This window comes from Solea senegalensis, linkage group LG17 (assembly GCF_019176455.1).
Source record: "Solea senegalensis isolate Sse05_10M linkage group LG17, IFAPA_SoseM_1, whole genome shotgun sequence".
NCBI lineage: Eukaryota > Metazoa > Chordata > Actinopteri > Pleuronectiformes > Soleidae > Solea > Solea senegalensis.
The window spans coordinates 16,380,381-16,402,707 of NC_058037.1; the positions used below are offsets into that span (position 1 = coordinate 16,380,381).

The following is a 22,327-nucleotide window of genomic DNA, read 5'->3' on the forward strand; positions in this document are numbered from 1 at the left end:
TTAATCATTAAAACAAGTTCTTTTTTTTGTTCCATATCCAATTCAATCAATCCAATTTCATTTATAAAGCACTTTTAAAACAACAACACCTGAAACAAACTTCAGAGATAAATGAGGATTACATTTTATGGACCGAAAGATTACAGATTTATTGATTATGCAAATAATCGTTAATTACAGCCCTACTCTCAACAACACTAAAGTCAACTACTGACATAAAAGCACTTATTATGGCGCACAATTAACTAAATTTACAATATTTAGGTTGTCCAAAATAGTCATAATGTCTTAAAAACGACTCTAAATCCATTGTATTCATATTTTCTGACACTACAACATTTGTTCCGTCAATAAGATTATAAAAGTACAGATCTCACTCAATTTGTCTTCCTGGTAAAATGAATTTGAGATAATTATGAAAGAAAAATATATAAAAATCAAATGACCTCAGAAGACCGTGCCTGATCTGCCTCTGTATTGACATACGTCCCTCACTCTTGCCCCGCTGCCTGTACCAAAGCTGCAAATTTTAATCACCTCACTTAGCTGCTTTATAGCTGCAATAAAGTGCACATGAGCACAAACAAAGCTGTTAAAAAAACAACCAAAAAACTGTTTCATTTCATGGAATTATTTCAGTCGTGAAATCTAACATGCTTTTCCTGGACTGACAAAACAACAGTTGAGGTTTCATTTGGACGCGATAGACAGTGGAAGTGGCTCGGTTTGGTTTTGACAGGATTTACGGGCAACTTGGTGGGGAAATAAAACTAGAAAAGAAAAGTAAAATAAATAAACGTGTAATAATCGACACTGGCGACCAAAAACGGGCATATTTTCAAATACGTTTAGACGTCCTGTGGAGTTTCGGACCAGTAGTAGTGGTCTGGTTTAGTTTTGGGTAACTTGATACACATTTCAACCAATATTCCTACATTATTCTCTCCAACAGGTGGCGATAATCAAATAAAAAAGAAGACATGCACTCGCAAAGACAAATTTCAAAAAGGGTTGTCAGGAAAAAAATGGATTTCCAGAGGTTTTATGAGGATAATGTTCATATTTACAGCTCAATCTGTTGGCGTAGTATGATATTTTGAATTACTGCCACATTGAAATGTGCAATCAACACGATCTTATTGTTACAACATGTCAGGCATTTGAACTGCGTCTCTTTCAAGCACACATGACGCGCAGATGTCATAATTAATAATTCTGTCATATATTATCAGTCAGCGAGACTATGAGCCGCTTAAAAGTTTAATCGAGAAAATAATAATTTAAATCTCTTTGAACTGCCTGGTTGTGCTTTTTTGTTCAAACTTGTCACTCGGCCAAGCACAGTTGGACACTCCAGCTCCCATAATGTGTGTATTGTGTGCTTCTCTGGACTTCACTGAACTCCGGCACTATAATTAACCAGATCAAACCAGCCTCTGGTATGTGTATGTGTGTGTGTGTGTGTGTGTGTCAGACTTGAACGGTGCCAACCCAGTCTTTGAAAATCAGTTGTTGTCTAATTAGTCTGCTAATAAAACAGGGAAAGAAAGCATATGGAGGAGTAATTTGGGCGTCTGCTATCATGCTCTCTGAATCTCAACCTCCCCCACTGCTGCAGATTTACAAAAATCACTGTATCTGTTTATAAAGAGGTGCGTCAGTGAGGCCCGCTGCTTTTATTTGTGTTGGCGTTATTTACACACAGCCGTCCAACACTTTAACTAAACCTCACAACCGCATTTGGCTCGAGTCGGAAACGGAACGCGTGACCTTCTCCATGTTTACGACGTATTGTTTGCAACAAGTTTTTTAAACAGGGGATTTCAGTACAAAAACACTACTGTAAACCATCTCATTTACGACAGTAAAAGGTAGTTCATGAAAATCAAAATAATCACGATGGATTGCCAAATTTCAGGGGTCATACGCCGACTAAAGCTCCAACTCTTCCATGCAATCACACGAGCTGTATACACAAGATAAAGTATCTTTTTGAACAGTATTTGCGCCTAAAACAATCCAATATTTGCTCAGATATTCTACATAAAATGATAATTGTCATCCAAAGCCAGATGACCTAAGATATAATGACAAATTTCTCTGACACATGAACATACACGTTCAAAATAGCTTTTATAATAACTTATATGATTCAGCTAGCACAAGACACTAAATTGACAAATTAGCAACTAGCCCAAGAAGAAATTAGAACATCTCATGGCAGAAGTAACTGTAAATTTCCCAGAGAATTTAAATATTGAATACTATGACAACAAAACCCTCCAATTTGTGGTCTAATTACTAAATAGGCAAGTGGTTTCTAATGTGTTAGCTACTTGCTAGCAACTTTGAGATGCCACAGCCCTTTAGCTTTTTGGTTTTTCAACCTACAATTAGCCATAACATTAATAAATGTCGATTTAATAAACGGAAACCCAGATAAAAACTCTTTTCCCATGCAGATAACCTTCTTTGGCTTCACTATACAGTTTTTTTAGACGATAAAAACCGTAAAAGATAAAGCGCCATCAATGTTATTCAGTCTGGACCAAAATGGTGAGCTAATCATATTCATGTCCACACAGCCTTGATGCTAGCATAGCTGCAAAAAGCAGAACAAACTACAAACTACAACATTTCTGATTCTAATGATTCAGTTACACCGAAAACAACTGCTTTACAAGTCACTAGTTTGTGTGTTTGTGTCGCCTATGTGAGGTGAGGTGGGGGGTCGGGGGGTCCGGGGGTTGAGAGAGAGCGAATGAGGTCTGGTCCAATTAGTGTTGACATGTTAATGACCTGCGTTTGACTGCATGAATGAGGCTGTCTGCTGACTTTTGTTGTCGAGGAATGAAGGGCTGACTTTTTTCTCTACATCGATGTAGTGTGTGCGTGTGTGTGTGTGTGTGTGTGTGTGTGCGGATGTGTGTGTGTGTGAGCGCTCCTCTTATGATGGACACTCACTGGGAACGCTGGACCTTCTCCAGACTCTTTTTCTTCCCAAAGATCCACAACCACAGCGCAGAAACTCATTAGAAAAGGCTTTATGTGCTCAGACTCAATTTAGGGGCCCCTGCTACAATGTGTGCATACAACATACATGACTGTGTGTGTGTGTGTGTGTGTGTGTGTGTACCTGGTACTCCTTATGTTGTGAGGACACTAAATCCGTTTACACACTCACATAACGGGGACTCGTCTTCCTTATGGGGACAAAAGTCAAGTCCCTATAAAGTTGATTACTACATTTTAAGTTGAAGACATGATTTAAAGCTAGGTTAAGTTTAGAGTAAGTCTCCAGGAAATGAATGGAAGTCAATGTAATGACCTCTGAAGTCATGGAAACCAGTGTGTGTGTGTGTGTGAACCTGGTATTCCTTATCTTGGGGGGACCTAAATCCGCCTACACACTCACATTATGGGGACTAAGTCCCCATAGCGTAAATGAATACATTTTAAGGTGAAGACATCTTAGGTTAAGGTTAGGGAATGAATGTAAGTCAATGTAATGTCCTCTGAAGTTTTTTTTTTTTGTCGTCTTAGTTGAGGTAGAGTCGGAAGAAATGTGTTTTTAGTCGGCGTTGGAAGATGTGGAGGCTTTCAGCTGTCCGGATGTCGATAGGGAGATCGTTCCACCATTTGGGAGCGAGGACAGTGAACAGTCTCGAGTTCTGCGAGTGCCTCTGCGATCCTCTCAGTGAGGGGGCAGCGAGCCGGTTTGTCGATGCAGAGCGGAGTGGGCGGGCTGGGGTGTAGGTTTTGATCATGTCCTGGATGTAGGCTGGACCGGATCCGTTTGTAGCATGGAACGCAAGCACTAGAGTCTTGAAGCGGATGCAAGCAGCTACACGATGCCAGTGAAGGGAGCGGAGGAGGGGTGTAGTGTGGGAGAATTTTGGTAAGTTGAAGACCAGTACGGGGACTCGTCTTCCTTATCGGGACAAAAGTCAAGTCCCTATAAAGTTGATTACTACATTTTAAGTTGAAGACATGATTTAAAGCTAGGTTAAGGTTAGAGTAAGTCTCCAGGAAATGAATGGAAGTCAATGTAATGTCCTCTGAAGTCATGGAAACCAGTGTTAGTGTGTGAATCTGGTATTCCTTATCCTGTGGGGACCTAAATCCGTCTACACACTCACATTATGGGGACTAAGTCCCCATAGCGTATATGAATACATTTTAAGGTGAAGACATCTTAGGTTAAGGTTAGGGAATGAATGTAAGTCAATGTAATGTCCTCTGAAGTCATGGAAACCAGTGTGTGTGTGTGATGATCCTGTGGGTTTCTGTGTGGGTGTGTGTTTTTTTGTCACTCTGGGATTCATGTTTTATGTGTGTACATATATCAGATCTTTCCATACATTTTGTGTTTGTTTGCTCATGTCTCCGCATGTTTTTGTTGATCATTATTGCGTCTCTGCACAGATCCATATGTTTCTACTCATGTTTTTGCTTTAATGATTGAGCGCAGTTCCTAAAAATATATTATACGACTTTATCTTTATGAGCATGTGTTTCTGTTTTTTTCTCTCAGTGCAGAATGTGGGGTTTTATGTTTGTCTCAGCGTGGAAGTAAATGTGTATCTTTTTTTGGCAGACACTCGCTGGCCTGTGCTCGTCTCCCGGATACGGTGTATGTATGTATTTGTGTGTGTGTGTGTGTGTGTTGCCCACGCTGGAACCCAAACACAGTGAGATCAGAAACACCTCAATCCCAGCAGCGAAAATTACGACGGCTGTTTTCACAAGGGTGCGGTTTTTAAAAAAACCTTTAAAGTTTGGCTTTAAAGTTGTTCGGAGTGTGACTCTGCGGTGTCAGATTTACCTCCCTCTACCCGTCCAGGCACACATGGTTCACATTGAACGCAGGTTTTTGTCTTGTTTCGTGTTGCGGGAGAGGGTGAGCGTTTTTAAATAACCTCAGAGGGGCTTAAGCAAACCAACGCTGATGGCTGAGGTGAAGTTAGGATGCCGTTGTTTTGACTAAAGGTCAGGGTTGTTGACGTTGTCCCACAGACTAACAGTTTGTTTCAAAGAGGGAGAAAAATGCTCCACTTTTTATATTAAGAACCTCTTTAAATATATAATATATGAAATGAAAAATGACAAGACTCTGACTCTGTCAATCAAACCGGTCACAAAAGACCCCGTTTGGGAGCAGCGTGGGATTTAGGGACTGATCCTTGATGTCTTTTTCCTGAAGTTTTTTTTAAACGTTGCATAATTCACACAACAAGCTGTTTCTAAAACCTTCACACTGACGATCCCTGGTGTTTTCCCGAGCACAGACAAGCATCAAGAGCTTTAAAAAGTTCATTATTTACGACAATTTTCACATTTTTCAAAGGTGAACCAGCTCTAAATCAATCGTCGACAACATGCATTGTGATTGGTGAAATTTAGTCTCAGTGAAATTCCATTGGTGATATGGAAGCTAGCAATGACTTGTACACCCCCCCCAGAACCCAAATAAAATTTGAGATGCAGCAGGAAAAGTTCGATGTCAAACACAAACACAATTACGATAACGAACGCGCGACCGAAAAAAAAAAATCACAACAAAGTAAACCGGAGCCGTTTCAGGGCCGGTTTCCCCATCTCTGTTTGGCAATAACATGCCTGTTACCTACAGTATCACTGCGAGACTGGAAGAAGTCGGGGGCTTAAGAGAAGAATAACAAATCTGCCCTCATGTTTTCCAGCAATTAACTGGCTCAGGAAAGGAGAGGAACGGTGCCAAACCTGTGAGCTGCATGTTTCCTCCAACTGGAAAACATGACTCAGCCGCACCTACAGTGTAAGTTAAACAGGGGGATATAGGCTGCAGTTTAGGATCCGCAACAACAAAGCAACATAGCAGGTGGATGTAAATTAAAAACATAGTGAGACAACTCGACTCCCATCCAGCTCATAAACAGAGATATAAAACGCGTAAATCCCGCTTGTCCTGAACACCCAGACAGCGATCAGCCCGGCGAGTCCATATATGGGCCGATGTGTCCGTTTTTCTTTTACACAACCTGCGATTAAAACTGACTCCAGATGCAGAGTGAGATATTTGCAGCGGTGTCTGGCCAACACGAAAACATCGAGAAACATCCAACACAGATTCATCGACCTGAAAACAGACAGAAGGCGCTGCTGCGTTCCTGGAGCAAAGTCAAACGTTTTGTTTGTTTGGTGAGGAGTGCATGTGCATGTGTGCATGTGCATGTGCGCCTCTGGCATGAATCAACAGGCATCCGAGGACAATGAAAGGCAATGTAGCATGTAACTCGGCTCACGTGTGACCTTTATCTGCCGTCTGTGTGTGTGTGTGTGTGACGGTGTGATGCTTTAAAAAAAAAAAAAAACAAGCAAAAACAATGACAATAATTCAGTGTCAGAGAGAATCAGCTGCTGGTGTTGAACCACCGTGTAAACAATTATGTGACTTTGAGGCTTCTCTGAACTCTACGCCGCTGTTTTGGCATTTTTAAGCTCTTTGTTTTGATTTGTGCACCCACACACCTTCACTGTTTGGAGTTCATTTTCAGTTTTCAGCGAGCCAGTTTTCCAGTAAAGAGGAGGACAAAGTGGAAGAAGTCAACGGGTTTAATGTACCACGTTACGTTATGGTTCATTTACCACTTTATTTTTTAGGTTTATTTCTCCTATTCTAACCCCTAAAAGGCCCACTGTGTAAAATTTAAGGAGGTTTATGGACGGAAATTGAATATGTAAGTTTTAAAATAAAAATCATTGAGATTTTGTAGCCTTTTGAAGCCTTTTTTGTGTATTCTGTAGCCTGAACAGACGAAGCTTACTGCCCTAACATAAACCTGATGGAAGAAGGGAAAGGAAATCATCTTTATTGTCATTATACAACCGAAATTGCGAGGTCAGATGGAGGACCAACCGCAAGGGAACAATCTGACCCAATGTGTCGAACATTCTAACATGTTTTGATGGTGGGAGGAAACCCACGCAGACACGGGGAGAACATGCAAACTCCACACAGAAAGGTCCCAGACCAGGAAGATGCTGGGACTCAAACCCAGCACCTGTAGGACCAGGACCAGCACTTTAGGAGAGCCTTCAAAGAGTCTGTTCTTACACGTTGGACCTAAAAAATTGTGCAAAATCCTCCAAAATCTATCTTTTCCATATTATGTTTGCAGCGCTCCAGATTTTCCACCAAGAAAATTCATTGTTGTCATGAAAATTGGCGTTTTTGCATGATATACATGAGGCTAAAGTTCTGCTCCTCAATCTACCTCACTCCTTTCATCGAGTTGGCTCCGTGCTGATTTCCTCGCCTGTATCGGTGTCATATAGAAAAGCAGTGTCGACATTATGAAAAATATTGGGAATTATAGCCAAGGCGTGGTCGGTGGCACATCCACGTCCATGCTGCCAATCCTGCGAGGAGCTGGACACGATCCCTGCGAACACTGGGTGGAGTACAGCTTCGACAGGTCACCAGTGTATCACCGTGTTGGCGTCTGAAAGAGCTTTTTTTCTTTTTATTATTCTACTCTGCTGCTGAAGTTTTGGCATTAATGAGAGACAACAGAAAAGCGGCGCCTTGAGGAAAAAAAAAGAGTGAGAGAGACCTGCATCTGGTTTCTTTTTAGTTCAAGCATCAGTTTGTGATACGGGCCAATCCACCCAACATCCAGGGGGAGGTGTGCTCATTCCGACCGAGCTGGATACTGTACAGTCAAACTCGTTTAGGTGCAAGTAACCAAGCACTGAGGGATCACAAAACATCCTTTCCCTGAGTTTTCCTCACTTTGATTGTGATTAAAATATGTTTTTTGTTGCCGAACTGTAAGGTTCCTGTAATAATCTCTACCATGTAATACTGGAGATGTGGAAAATGGTTTCAGTTTATTCTGATTATTGTTTGGGTCATTAACAGGCTAACATGTAAAAACATGGGTACTGTTTTTAACAATTATGTCCAATTATTTTTCAGATCAATCTTAACCTAACATGGCTCTCTCTCACTGTTGTGGAATGCCACGTGGGAGCAATTACAGAGTAAATTGCGATTTTTTTTTTTTTGGAAATCACCCAAAAATACATTCATCATAAATGAAGTGAAAAAAACAATAACTCATTTCCTGTTGGCGAGCACTCCACGGAGCTTTCAAACTATGCCGCATCAGCGTTTAATGCACAGTATCATAGAAATGATCAGTGACAAGGGGAATTTTCTTTTCTTGCAGGAGGTTCAGGATGGAAACACAAAGTTCAGGAGGAACACGGACACTCAACGAACACACAAAAAGAAGTGTGTAAACATGTCTGTGTGACCTCACTTCTCTGAGCCATTTGTGGCCCTTTTGGTGGGAATGAGGGCGATGGTAGCCATTTAGTAGCAATTGATGTCGTCAGATATTGGTAAAAAAAAAAGCACCTGGTTAAGGTTAAAAAGAGATGACGGCCCTTTCCTCATGATGTTGCCGCATCGTCTTCATTAACGCACGCCACAGTGTCCTCGTAAAACCACAAAAATCTGCAACAGATCTCCTGACATTTGTCCTGGAACTGTGGTCTGCCGCTTGGCGACCGTTCCTGGTCTTGCTCGCACGCCACCGTCTCCGTCCCCTCCCGGTGAGAACTTTGCCTCAGACACTTGTGAGCTTTGTCATTTTATCAACAAACAATGTACAGTTTTAGCATTTTCCCACAACAAAATGCTTCTATACGGTTTAAGTGTGGCTGAAAACGTTATTACTCAGAATTCCTCGGGGGCACTGGAGCGTTAAATGCGAGGTTTTTTTTTGTCTCTGAAGTTGCATCTTACCACCGTTTGGTTTGGCCAGGACTCAAAACAGCCTGGTTTAAACACAGAAAACAAAAAGAAACATCTCCTTTGAGTAATCATGCTTTCCTCTTGAGCTACAGCAGCCAAAACAAGAGATTGCAAAAGGCCAAAGTTTCTGCAACAGGCGCCTTTTGAGATGATTAAAGTCTGGATTGTGACTCACAGTCGTCTCAGCTGCAGCAGATACTGGCTCTTTCTCAAGCCAAGTCAAGGAAAGGAAGGATTCGTGAACATCTGAGCCTCAGCGATGTTACATCATCATGTTGTGTATCCTCAGCAACGTGCACATTTGTAGGGCTGAACCTTCTCAGCGACACGATCATAACAACTGTGATGACCAAACTGAAACAACAGAACATTGATTTTATGAATGCAAACTCACTCTAAGATCCCGGGTTTTTCCCTGAGTGAAGAAACAGACTCTAAAATTCCACATATTTCACAAGGATATATTTCACTTAGTCATGATTGTTGTGAAAATGTATTAGGAAATTGAACTCATTTCAAGATATTTTCTGTTCTCAGTGATTTCTGTCATTTTCAAGAACTAAAGCTGACCAAAACACTTCTCAGTCTCCTCATGGAGCAGTGGTTCCCAAACATTTTATATTGGGACCCCTTTTTTTTCGTGACCCAATTCAACACAAATCACCTTACGTGACTCTGCATGAGTAAACCAGACATTTTTGATAAATGACCTGCGACTTAATTTCATGAAAGTATGTTTAGAAATCTTAATAAAGAGGGTGGTCAATATTTTGCGAATGAATTTGGCAACCCCCCCGAAATTCCCACAAACCACATGTGGATCCAGACCCAGTCTTTGGGATTAATTCTTCTCTGTAGGACCCAACTCAGATGGGTCATCTCTACTAAAGAAGGATCCTTGACTTTGACACCAATGAGTTATCACACTCACATTCTCAGTTTGCTTGATGACCAGTTGGCAAGTCAAGGATCCTTCCTTAGCAGAGCAGATCCTCCCAGGTTGGGTCCTACAGGGAAGAGTCACACTGGATTGGCGTGTTTCCATCGAGGTAAAGTTCATCAGTACAGTACCTTTACTTGATAGGCGGGGTGTGGGCTATGCCCATTGGCCATGTCAGCAAGACACGTGGAGTATGACGACAGACAGACAACACCACACTGACACGGCCAACAACAACAACAACAACAACAACAAAACAAAACAAAGGAGGACATCCAGCAGCTTGTTTTTCCCCTGCTCAGGTTATGGCTGTTCGTCTTAACCAGACGTCAAACTTTGCGTGAGAATAGACTGCGGAAGTTGATTTACATTATGACACGTCGCCCAATTGGCTGACCACTGTGGGTGGAGCCAGTCTAGCTCCACCTGAACCATACCGTACCATTTTAGTTTGGTACCCAAAGGGAAGCGTTGCCAACAATGGAATGGTTGGGGCTGGTTTTGGTACTATTCCTAATGGAAATGCGAAAAAAACTACATACTGTACTGAACTGAACTGCTACACTCGGTGGAAACGCGGTCATCGGGAATGGCTGACATAAATTCTAAGGATGATCCGTAGAGTAGAGTCTGAAAACCAAACTTTCTCTTACAGCAGAAGCTCCTGTTCAGAGCTAAAAAAAAAACCCACTCTCTGTTATCTAAACAGAGATAAGCTTTTGGAGCTAATGGAGAGATAAAGCACGAATGTAACAGGATACATCTGGCACTGCTCTCGTCTCTCGTTTAGATTTTTATCCATCTCCGTTTCCATTTTTTTTTTTACACTCATGTCTTTCAAAGCTAAGATTTAGGGTCGGCTGCGCTGACACAGAAGATACTATATCACACTTAACATGTCACAAGTGCAGATGTGTTCAGCCAGAGGCGAGGCTCCATGATTCTCGTATGAAATATGGACGTGTGTGAAAGTATGAAACTGGTCGGAGGCCAAGGAGGCAAAAAGAAGAGGTGAGTCAAAGTTGAGTGAGAATTCAGACCAAAGGCAAAAGGTGGATACGGCAGAGTTAAAACTGCATTCACGACAGAACATTGGCAGCCGTTGTGATAATGACTGCGTGCAATCCCGTGATATGAGTGTGTGTATGTGTGTGTGTGTGTGTGTATGTGTGTGTGTATGTGCCAGCGGGGGCCTCCCTCGAGCCACGCTGGTGCCACTTAGCTTTTAGTTGGCTGGCATTTCATTTAAAAGGGGCTTGTTCAAAAGCTCGGTTTGATTGCCATTCCGAAACAACCTCATCTAAAAGCTTTAAATTACCAAATACCTCTGCGACGACAACCGGCCCGTTCCAAACTCTTAACTGCATCTCTGTGCCTGGGAACACACACACACACATTCTGGCACAGCATTCGTAGTGAGGACACTCATAGACATAATGCATTCCCTCGATCCTTACCCTAATTGTGACTCTAAAACCAATTCTTAACCCATAAAGGACAAGCCAAATTTGTACTCACTTTCACAAAATGTCCCTGCTTCCTGTTTATGTTTTTTTGGTCCTCACAAGGATGCATGCACAAGTACACACACACATTCTCGTTCAGCATTCTGACTGAGGACACTTATATGGTAAATGGTCTATAATTACATTTTCTTTACACTACAGTTTTGTCATAAGTGTCTTGCCCAAGGACACATCGGCATGTAGACTAGCAGAGCCAGGGTTCATTCTAACCCTAACACCAGGTTTTAACCCCCCAAAAATCCCTTTAAAGGCGTGAGGACCAGACAAAATGTCCTCGCTCCCTACGGTTTATACGTTTTTATGATCCTCAAAAAGATACGAATAAAAAAAAACACACACACACACACACACACACACACAAACAGCCGCAACCACTTAATGGCATCAGCCGTGTGGTTATGGTGCGAGTGGGTGGTTTTAAGAGAAAAGGTCTTGAAATGAAATTAGGATTAGCGAGAGCAGTTTATTCTTTCAGGATCCCGCTGGTCTGAAGCCAGACTCTTCTTGAACCCGTTTTATTTCTTCCTTTTACTTTATCGCCCTTTGTTTTTTCTCCTGCCTTTGCAGAAAACTCCTCTTCCTGTCCTCCTCACTCTTCTGTCTTTATTGGACTCTCTTTGTCTTCCTCTCCTCTAATAAAAGAGTTGATATTTACAAGGGAGGCCACAGCAAGAGTTTGCAAAAGGTAACCGCAATAAAATCCCAGTCACCTCAACAGACTTTCTTATTCTTACACACACACACATTACAAAAAAAAAACCCCTGACATGAGGCTGCTGTGGTGTCACGCCAGGGTTTTTCCTCGAGTTGGCCAAAAAGGGAAGGAACTCAAGAGGCGAAAACGCAGAAGATACTGGAATTTATTACAGCACTGCGTTACACAGCGAGTGATGTGAAGGCTAATTTCCATAACTTACGTGTCCAAATTTCCACATCGGTGTTTTTGTGCCAACCATCGAGACGTGAGATGTTTGAGCGAAATGTCAGTGGTGCCTTCAAATCTACCTCTGGACGTTTGGAAAGAAAACCCTGGTTGCCAAAGGAAACGTTCTGGTGGGTGAAGGGAACTTCATTACATAATGACTGGTTCCTTAAACAGTGATGCTAACCCTTATCTCACCCTTCAACTCGTGAAACCATAACACGGTGTGCAGCCTCGAGTTTAACCCTTAAACCTTTTAAGGTATCACCGGCTTTGGCGAACGGTCTCCAGAATGACATCATCTTTCAAAGTAACGTTCAAGAAACTGTCAGAAATTGGTCCGTTGCATGAGAGCAAACTGACTTTAACATACGTTAGATACTTCTGCCACTAACGCTGAATACATTTCAGCATCAGCTGCACATCTCGTGCACCTCTGTAGCTCACACACACACAGGGAGCAGAAAATCGCCATAAATAATTTTCTTTTCCTCTCAATACTCCTGTAGCCAGAACTCGACTAAAGAACAAGTTCACAGTGAAAAAGGGGAATGGATTCAGGGAATGGAACGGAAATGCTAGCATGCTTTTACTTTGGAACAGGCCTAAGCCAAAAATCCAGACCTTGAAACTGGTGAAAGATGATGGTTACTTTCTGTATTGCAGAGAAACTTATACGGCTTGTAAAAATATTGGCAAAAGTCTTTCCCGAAAAGAGCCATTTGACTCATTCTGGTAAGATCCATCTGAGAAGTGGTTTTGACGCGATCGCCTTCCAACCAGAAGACCCTTCACCCCATACTCCTCCTGGTTTGATAATCCATGAATCGTTTTAGGTGATAATTATACAAGTTCTATGATTTCTTCAGCTTCTTAAATGTGAACATTTTCTGGTTTCTTTGCTTCACATCATTGAAACTGAATAATTATGGTTTGCGGGCAAAACAAGACATTCGAGAACATCATCATTTCCAGGTTGGAGGAACAATGTTGAACATTTTTCAACATGTTCTGACATTTTGGACCAAACCTCACTGATCGATTACTTGAGAAAACAAGATAAATAGGTGCAGAGCCTGATTGGCTACATGTATCACGAACCTCTGGACAATCATTGGTGCAAACTCACAAATCAGGCTTTAAGTTGCCTCAGCTCCAATGAATTCTCATTCTCCAACTTTTTATATGAAGTAACACCAAGCTCTTAAAATAACAGCAACGTTAAAATACAGCGACCTTGCAAAGTCAGCTACAGACTTCTCACAGGAGGCAGATTTATTTTATAGAACGGTATTTCTGATTTTCCTCTAAGGACCACCAGAGGAAGCTCACGTACCACTGGTGGTACACGCACCCCACTTTGAGAACCAGGGCTCGAGCGTGACCCTGTGTATCGGAAATTCTACAAACTGAAACCTGGCGGTGTCACAGCCACACAGGAGGCAGTGTATGGGAAAACCATAAAACCACGGTCACGCTTCACCTCTCCGATGTTCTTTCATGTCGCTGTGTAAAAAGGTCGAGCTTGTCACGCCTCGGGAACGCTGTGACACTTTCACATGCCGAGGTCAAATCTGTTTCAATCTGACACACACGTACATGAGATCGACACAAAGCAGGAGAAGGTCAACAGTGCTCTGCGCTGCGGAAATCTGACTTAATGCTTCTGATTAGGAACGTTCAAGAGCAGCGTGAAGTTAAGTTAAGCAAATACGGAAATCCGGGCTGGTTTTGACACTGAAATATCACGTTACAAAGGTTTCAGCTGGTAAACGAGTGAAATGGCCAATCAATAAAATCACCGGCGGGTCATATGACTGTTTTTTCACTGTGTGTGTTCATAATACTAAACCAAATGAAGATTAAAAGGGGTTTAACATTTCACACCACACCATAAAAGTTGTTCCTATTTTACGATTCAACACTTTTTTTTACCCCCCATGTGTGAAATCTCTTAAGACAGGACGTGTTCTAGTGATAGCTAGTGTCTTAGTCACTTTTCCTTGACAGCAGTTGGTAAAACTGTCAAACAATCCACTTCAACTCCACTCCAAACACAAGATAAGGAGTGCCAGCATGAGAGAGAGCCGTTTCAGGTCCCCTAAAACGCCGTCTCCATGTGGACGAAACCTTTTCACCTAAACCCGTTTCCGTGTGGACGGAACCAGCATGTCAATGTGGACGATTCCAAGTGGGTTTGTCCATGGTGGCCCCACCCACGTTTACCCTCTTTAAAGTCACGCCTACTTTGTACCCTTTCCAGGCTACTAATAGGGCATGAGTTTAAAGTTGGCAAATCATGCAGGTCCCATATGGTTTCAGTAACACGGACCCCAGATGGGAAGCCCGTGGGGACAAACCCCGACTGGGGGAATATGGCTCCCAATCGGGTTTTGTCCACATGGACATGCAGACTGGACAAGCACGTGACGACGTGTATGTCAACGTTTTATTATTTTAACCTACCTGTCAGGCAGAGTCCAAAGATGGTGAGGAGAACCAGGATGTAGAGGGAGACGATGGCGTACTTGATGGCCGACAGTGAGTTCAGGTGACCACAGCACTGGTCCTGTTTCCTGCGACGCTTTCCAGAACCTGAGCAGAACAGACGAAATCATCAGATCAGGAGCAGAGAAGAAACGACAGAACAGGGGTACAAATATGTTTGGACTTCTGACTTCCATCCACCCACGCATCCATGCATTCATCCATTTTCTACCACTTTATCCTCCACATGAGGGTCCTGGGGGGAGCTGTGCCAATCTCAGCTGACATAGGGCAATAGGCGGGGTATGCCCGCCCTGGACAGATCGCCAGTCCATCACAGGGACAAACAACCATTCACTCTCACATAGACACCTATGGTCAACTTAGAGTGTGCAATTTACCTAATCTCCATTTTGCATGTTTTGGACTGTGGGAGGAAACTGGAGAAACCAGAGAAAATTCACGCACACATGAGAACACGCAAACTCCACGCAGAAAGGCCCAGGTCTTCTTGCTGCAAAGGCAAGAGTGCGAACCACTACACCAACTGTGTGGCACCAAATTCTGACTTCTACTACACAAACTATTCTGCATAAAGTGGAATAATGTGCTGCCGGATTCTTAAATCTAAATCTTGAAAACAATCCAGAGCTTGATTTTCAGGTATTTCCTCATATGTATATATATATATATATAGATATATATACATAAATTAATTTATAATTTATGAAGAATGACTGCACATATTTGGTCTTTAGGCCCAGGACATACATTTTGAAAGTCACACACACACAGCATGTCCTCAGCAAACACTCGAGATCTCAGGGTCAAACAGATGTTTGAGAATCCAAAAAAAAAAACTTGAGACTTGTGCTGGAAGTGTGTTCTTCATTGTGTGTGTGTGTGTGTGTGTGTGTGTGAGAGATATCTCAGCAGGGGGGGGAGGGGATTAGGTGGCTCACGTAGAAGGAACATTCGCCCCAGGTCAAAAATGATGAAGTGATTTTGGTGAGGGTTGTTCTGGGGTCACACGTCATTCATTTGACATGTGACCAGAATCATCAGATTTATAAGCATCCGCGAGATATCAGAAAAAACATTTAACATTTAAAAGTTTTCATGTTTACCAAAAATAGTCAGAGAAGTATTTGGACAATAGCCACTGTTGTTCAAACACACTGTACTTTCACAGTAAACTATTGTTTATTGACATACGTTTACTATAACCTCATATTACAGTATTTTGGAGTTTAATACTGCGGCGCCTGTTACGATGGCGCCGCGGATGGTTGCCTCGGTGTGTTGGTGCGCGTTGTTTTGTCTTGTTTTGTGTTTTAACTCCGTCTTTTGCGATTCTACCCGGAGCTCTTTCACCAGAGAAGAGCTCATGAACATCAGGGTAACAACACCAGCGGACTTATTTCCTACTTTTCTTCTCCCCACACTGGAAATTTTGGACATTATGGTCAAAGGTGTGCTCACCTTTGTCCACGCAGTGAAACGCCGGAGGAGAGGGAAACGGGCCGGTGCGCTCGTGCGTCTTCGCCAGCGCGGATTACGCACATCGCTACCGGGAATATTTCTCTCTAATGTGCGTTCACTGGCCAATAAACTGGATGAATTACAACTGCTGTTGGGAAAAAACAGGGACTTCTATTCATCGGCTGTTTTGTGCTTCACGGAGACGTGGCTGTGTGGATTAATACCGGACTCTGCGCTGCAGCTGGCAGGCTTCCAACTCTACAGAGCGGACAGAGACACGGAACTTTCCGGCAAAACTAAAGGTGGAGGAATCTGTTTTTACATCAACAGTGGCTGGTGCAACGACGTGACAGTGATTCAGCAGCACTGTTCTCCTGACCTGGAATCTTTCATCATAAACTGCAAGCCTTTTTATTCACCCCGTGAGTTTGCTTCATTCATTCTGGTCGGTGTTTACATCCCACCGCACGCCAGCGTGCAGGACGCACAGCGCATGCTCGCCGATCAGATACTGTGTGTGGAGCGGATCAACCCGGACTCCTTAGTTATTGTCCTAGGCGACTTTAACAAAGGAAACCTCACTCGCGAACTCCCCAAGTACAGACAGTTTATTAAATGCCCGACCAGAGAGGAGAACATTCTGGATCACTGCTACACCACAGTCAGGGATGCTTATCACGCTGTCCCCCGTGCTGCACTGGGACTCTCTGACCACGTCATGGTCCACCTGATTCCTGCTTACAGGCAGAAACTAAAGCTCTGCAAACCTGTAGTGAGGACATCAAAGAAGTGGACCAGTGAGGCTGTGGAGGATCTACAGGCGTGTTTGGACTCTACTGACTGGGATGTATTCAGGACTGCTACCAACAGTCTGGATGAGTACACAGAGGCTGTGACGTCATACATCAGCTTCTGTGAGGACTGCTGTATTCCATCATGCACTAGGGTGAGTTACAACAATGACAAACCCTGGTTCACAGCCAAGCTCAGAAGGTTAAGGTTGGATAAGGAAGAGGCCTTCAGGAGTGGAGACAAAGACAGATTTAAAGAGGCAAAGTACAAGTTTAGCAAGGCGGTGAAAGAGGCTAAACGACTGTACTTTGAGAAGCTCCAACACCAATTCTCAGCCAACGACTCTGCGTCTGTCTGGAAAGGGCTTAGGCAGATCACCAACTACAAGCCTAAAGCCCCCCACTCCTTTAACGACCAACGCCTAGCCAACGACCTGAACGAGTTCTACTGCCGCTTTGAAAGACAGAGGGACAGTCCTGAAACCATCCCCCACAACACCTCCCAACTCCCCCAGCTCCAGTGTTTCACCTACACCTCCCCCACCTCAGCAGGGGCCTGGGCATCTCCACCAATGCCCACCTTAAAGGTCCCCCCCTCCACCTCCCCACCCACCTCAGTGTTGACTCTTTCCATCCACGAGAGGGACGTCAACAAACTCTTCAGGAAACAGAATCCCAGGAAAGCAGCTGGTCCGGATTCTGTCTCCTCATCCAGCTTGAAGCACTGCGCTGATCAGCTGTCTCCAGTGTTCACAGACATTTTCAACACCTCATTGGAGACATGTCACGTGCCAGCCTGCTTCAAGACCTCGACAATAATCCCTGTTCCCAAAAAGCCAAGGACCACAGGACTCAATGACTACGTTATGAAGTCCTTTGAGCGTCTTGTGCTTTCACACCTGAAAGCCATCACCAACCCCCTCCTGGACCCACTGCAGTTTGCCTACAGAGCCAACAGGTCTGTAGACGATGCAATTAATCTGGCCCTCCACCACATCCTCCAGCACCTGGACTCTGCAGGAACCTACGCCAGGATCCTGTTTGTGGATTTCAGCTCTGCCTTCAACACCATCATCCCGGCTCTGCTCCAGGAGAAGCTCTCCCAGCTGAGCGTGCCTGACTCCATCTGCAGGTGGATCACTGACTTCCTGTCTGACAGGAAGCAGCATGTGAAGCTGGGAAAACATGTCTCCGACTCACAGGTCATCAGCACCGGATCCCCCCAGGGCTGCGTTCTTTCTCCTCTGCTCTTCTCCCTGTACACAAACAGCTGCACCTCCAGTCACCAGTCCGTCAAGCTCCTGAAGTTCGCGGACGACACCACCCTCATCAGACTCATCTCTGATGGTGACGAGTCCGCCTACAGGTGGGAGGTTGACCAGCTGGTCACTTGGTGCAACCAAAACAACCTAGAGCTCAACGCTCTAAAGACAGTGGAGATGATCGTGGACTTCAGGAAGAACTCAGCCTCACCTGCACCCATCAACCTCTGTGACTCCACAGTTGACACTGTGGATTCCTTTCGCTTCCTGGGAACTATCATCACCCAGGACCTCAAGTGGGAGCTGAACATCAGCTCTCTCATCAAAAAAGCCCAGCAGAGGATGTACTTCCTGCGGCAGCTGAAGAAATTCAACCTGCCAAAGACAATGATGGTGCACTTCTACTCCTCCATCATTGAGTCCATCCTCACCTCCTCCATCACCATCTGGTACGCTGCTGCCACGGCCAAGGACAAGGGCAGACTGCAGCGTGTCATTCGGTCTGCAGAGAAGGTGATCGGCTGCAATCTTCCATCTCTCCAGGACCTGTTCGCCTCCAGAACTCTGAGGCGTGCAGGAAAGATTATGGCTGATCCCTCCCACCCCGGACAGAAACTCTTTGAGTCACTCCCCTCTGGCAGGAGGCTGCGGTCCATCAGGACCAGAACCTCACGCCACAAGAACAGTTTTTTCCCGTCTGCTACTAGCCTTATCAACAAGGCCCGGAGACCCCCCCTGACACTCTGACTCCTCACACTCCTCCTCTGCCTCTACATGTCACATTATCATTACATCCTTTTATGCGTTATATTAACGTCATTACTATCATTACTATTACTTATTACACTTTGCACTGTTACTCACTTCTGCCCAGTCGTACTGCTCTTTACTGCTCTTTACTGCTCTTTCTGTAGTGCTCTTTTTCATCTTTAAAAACATTTATATACTGTGTATATATACGTTTACTGTTCACTTTTGAAAATTTTGTATGCTTGTTATGCGCCAATGACACCAGAACAAATTCCTTGTATGTGCAAATCGTACTTGGCAATAAAGCTCTTCTGATTCTGATTCGGATTCTGATTCTGATAAAATCACACTTGAGAGGAGTTTGGAATAGCTACACATGTGGTTATTATCCAAATAAACACAAAATACAGTATTATAATGTGAAATTAAAACCTCCTGGGAGTAATTGACAGCTTATTAATGACAATATCTGAATCAATGTTCTCAGGATGAACGCGTGTCCCATTTTGTAGGGCTGGATTTTTCTTACTACTCCTTGTAACACAGTTCCAAGCGGAAAAGGGGCAAAGGTTAGGAATAAAAATGAGGAATGGGATTGGGCCTTGGGAATAGGAGTATGAGGGTAAAGCCTTTACTCCAGTTAAGACATTTATCTTATAATAATCCACTTAGCACTGGGATGAAACCGTCTTACATCAGTCCTCAACGAGGTCATAGAAGCAACCAGAATGTTGCTGCTTCTGTGCACTTCCATAAAGCTGAATTACATCTAGATGTAACATAAAAATATAGGCGTAACTTAATTATCTGCATTGACTTGACCTTGTCTGAGAGAAGAGAAGCAGCTACTAAGTTAAGGAGAGTTGTTCCTTCGGAGGACGGGACGTGAAATACGAAGAGACAGGTGTGTCTCCGAGGAGCCGCCGCGCTGCGTCCACAGAACACAAACACCGCGATGACTATAAAGAAAGCCACAAGTCTATTATGAGCTTTTAATGAGCTTCTATCTCTCGCTGAGAGCCAGAGTGATGTTGGACTCGGCGCTGACTTTAAAACATAAACACCGTTTTTTTGCAGCGCAGCCTCCGAACAGCATGGTTTTCATTTGGACCATGACAATCTGTCAGTTAACACACACGCACACACACGGACACACACACACACACACTCCACCAGCGAAAGACAAACACAGCTGCTTCACACTCACACTCTGTGTGTGTGTGTGTCACATGGATGGAATGTATGGACGGACTTGCCCGGTCTGTACAAGCAGTTGTCATAGCAACAGAGGTCATAAAGGTATGAAAAAATGAGCCTCGAGTTAAGGAGAACAGGTTTAAAAACATGACCTCTTCAGCTCCAGGGAAGTCAACGTTACTTACAGTGGGTGAACATGATTTATTCTTCGAGATTCTCTTCTTGTGTCGGTCGAGGTGCTGATTTGATGCCCGGTGAAGAATATTCCTTATTTGGACATGTAGTACGTTTTGTTCGGGTTCTGCGTGGGTTGAAATACGCCTCGCGGGAATGATGAGTCCACCTAATGTTTGGATGGCGTTACACAGTCCGTACCGTACCACACGTTTCCATGCATGGTAAAGTTGACCTACGGAAGTGGACTGTTGTCCTTGTCCTGGTGTAAAAACACGAGTGGGGAATCCATTTATTGATGAAGTGTGTTGAGCACCATATTTTGCTTTTAATATTAAAGTCTTAAAGCTGACGGAGTATCTTTGTCATTCCAGAAATGCAGCATCTATTTCTGCATCAAAGCCGTTGGGCGGGAACCTTGGCCATTTGGGTCCATTTTAACATTTACATGGAATAGGAATGCAACGTCTAACTGCATTATCTGGATGTGCTAGTCTGACTCTAGCGGTGCTTTCCTACCTTTATTGCGTTCCGATTCAGCGAATAATTTGTTACAGTGTTGACTCCCTCATTGCTACGTGCTTATAAACAGTTTTGTGATTGGTCAGTTCTCTGGACGGTGATGGACCAGTGTTCCGTTCTGGAGACATTTAATGACCTTTTCATCAGACACTTTGTATTCCGAAGACGAATCAGACTTGTAAATTGGGTACACACTGCAAATGAACCGCTCCGTGGAGTGATTGCAACCGGGCTGAGACCGCAGAGAGAGGGCAGTCTCAGTCTCAGAACAACAAGGTAGGTATGAAAGCGCCATGAGGAACTCAGTTGGACTAACATCGTTTAAAAGTCTGGTTTTAGTCAGACTAAAACAAATTTTTCTTAGTCCTGAATCAATCTTTTTGTCAATCATTTCGTATATGGTTATCCAGTAATATAATTTGCTGATCTCCACAGTTTAGTAATCAAACACCAGCTACAGCATTCACATTTTGCCATCATCTTTCTTAGTCCACTGTTGCTTCACTGGAGGACACTTTCATCACCTTCTTGTCCAACCGGCGCAAGGCTCGTTGTGTCAGACTCCTCCCACTTTTATAAACGCGAGCGCCGCCAATTGGTCATATTTTACGCGACTGTTCGACAATGTGAGGTTTCAACTTTGTGTCTAGCCTCCAAACAGAAACAGATGCTAAAAACTGGACAAATTATTGACTGGTTTCTCGTCTCCAGGTCGACGACTGCACTCTTCCTTCTCTCTGGTGGACCATTGCTGTAGTACTGTTCGGGGTTCCTCATAAAGCACGTCAAGCCCAGTTTATTGTCAGCGACACATTGGCGAGCTTCTCTATAATAAACATCTTTTAAGAGTTTGACTGTAGCCACTGGTGACTGCCAATCAAGCTTTGATCTAGGGCTTTTGCGGGCAACAATACTTGTCAACAACTGGGAAAATTGGACTTGGAGTGTTTAGTCGTGTGAGCCGTTTTTTTTTTTTACAGATTCCAAATGCCTTCTTGCATAGTTGTTGTTGACCGTCTTTGAAAACAGAAAGGGGAAAAGCCAAGTAAAGCCTGAAGTACGCAGCAGCAAAAACGCAAACTAATGAAAATAAGACAATCGTATTCAGTGACACAGTTGCGGTCGTTTCCAGCTGGCACATAAGAGCCCATATTCAATCATTTAAAGACTGTAATATATTTGTGGATTACAATTCTGCACTGTTGGTTCTCTCTGAGTCATAACTGTCTGTTGAAGGTATTGCGAACACATTGTGCCGCTTGGACAAAGCACACGATAAGCATTTTAGTCGCGGATTATCCAATTTGGAGACGCCGCATGCCGAGTTTGTTTCTTCCCATCGGAGCCAGTGTGAGTCAGTCACTGGCGAAGTCGGTGCAATCTCGCTGTTTCTGGAGAGATTCTTGTGAATTTACAAGGGCAGCGCATTGTTCCTTTAGCTTCATCTTTCCAAATGAAACACATATGGCGC

General features: G+C 43.6%; 1 protein-coding gene across 1 annotated transcript in view; it reads right to left on the minus strand.

Moving 5' to 3' along the window:
- scara5 (scavenger receptor class A, member 5 (putative)) overlaps positions 1-22,327 on the minus strand; it is an 84,461-nt gene that overhangs the window by 52,902 nt on the left and 9,232 nt on the right. Inside the window, exon 3 of the mRNA XM_044049750.1 lies at positions 14,658-14,786. Coding sequence (XP_043905685.1) covers positions 14,658-14,786 — 129 coding nt within the window. The remainder of the gene's footprint in view (positions 1-14,657; positions 14,787-22,327) is intronic.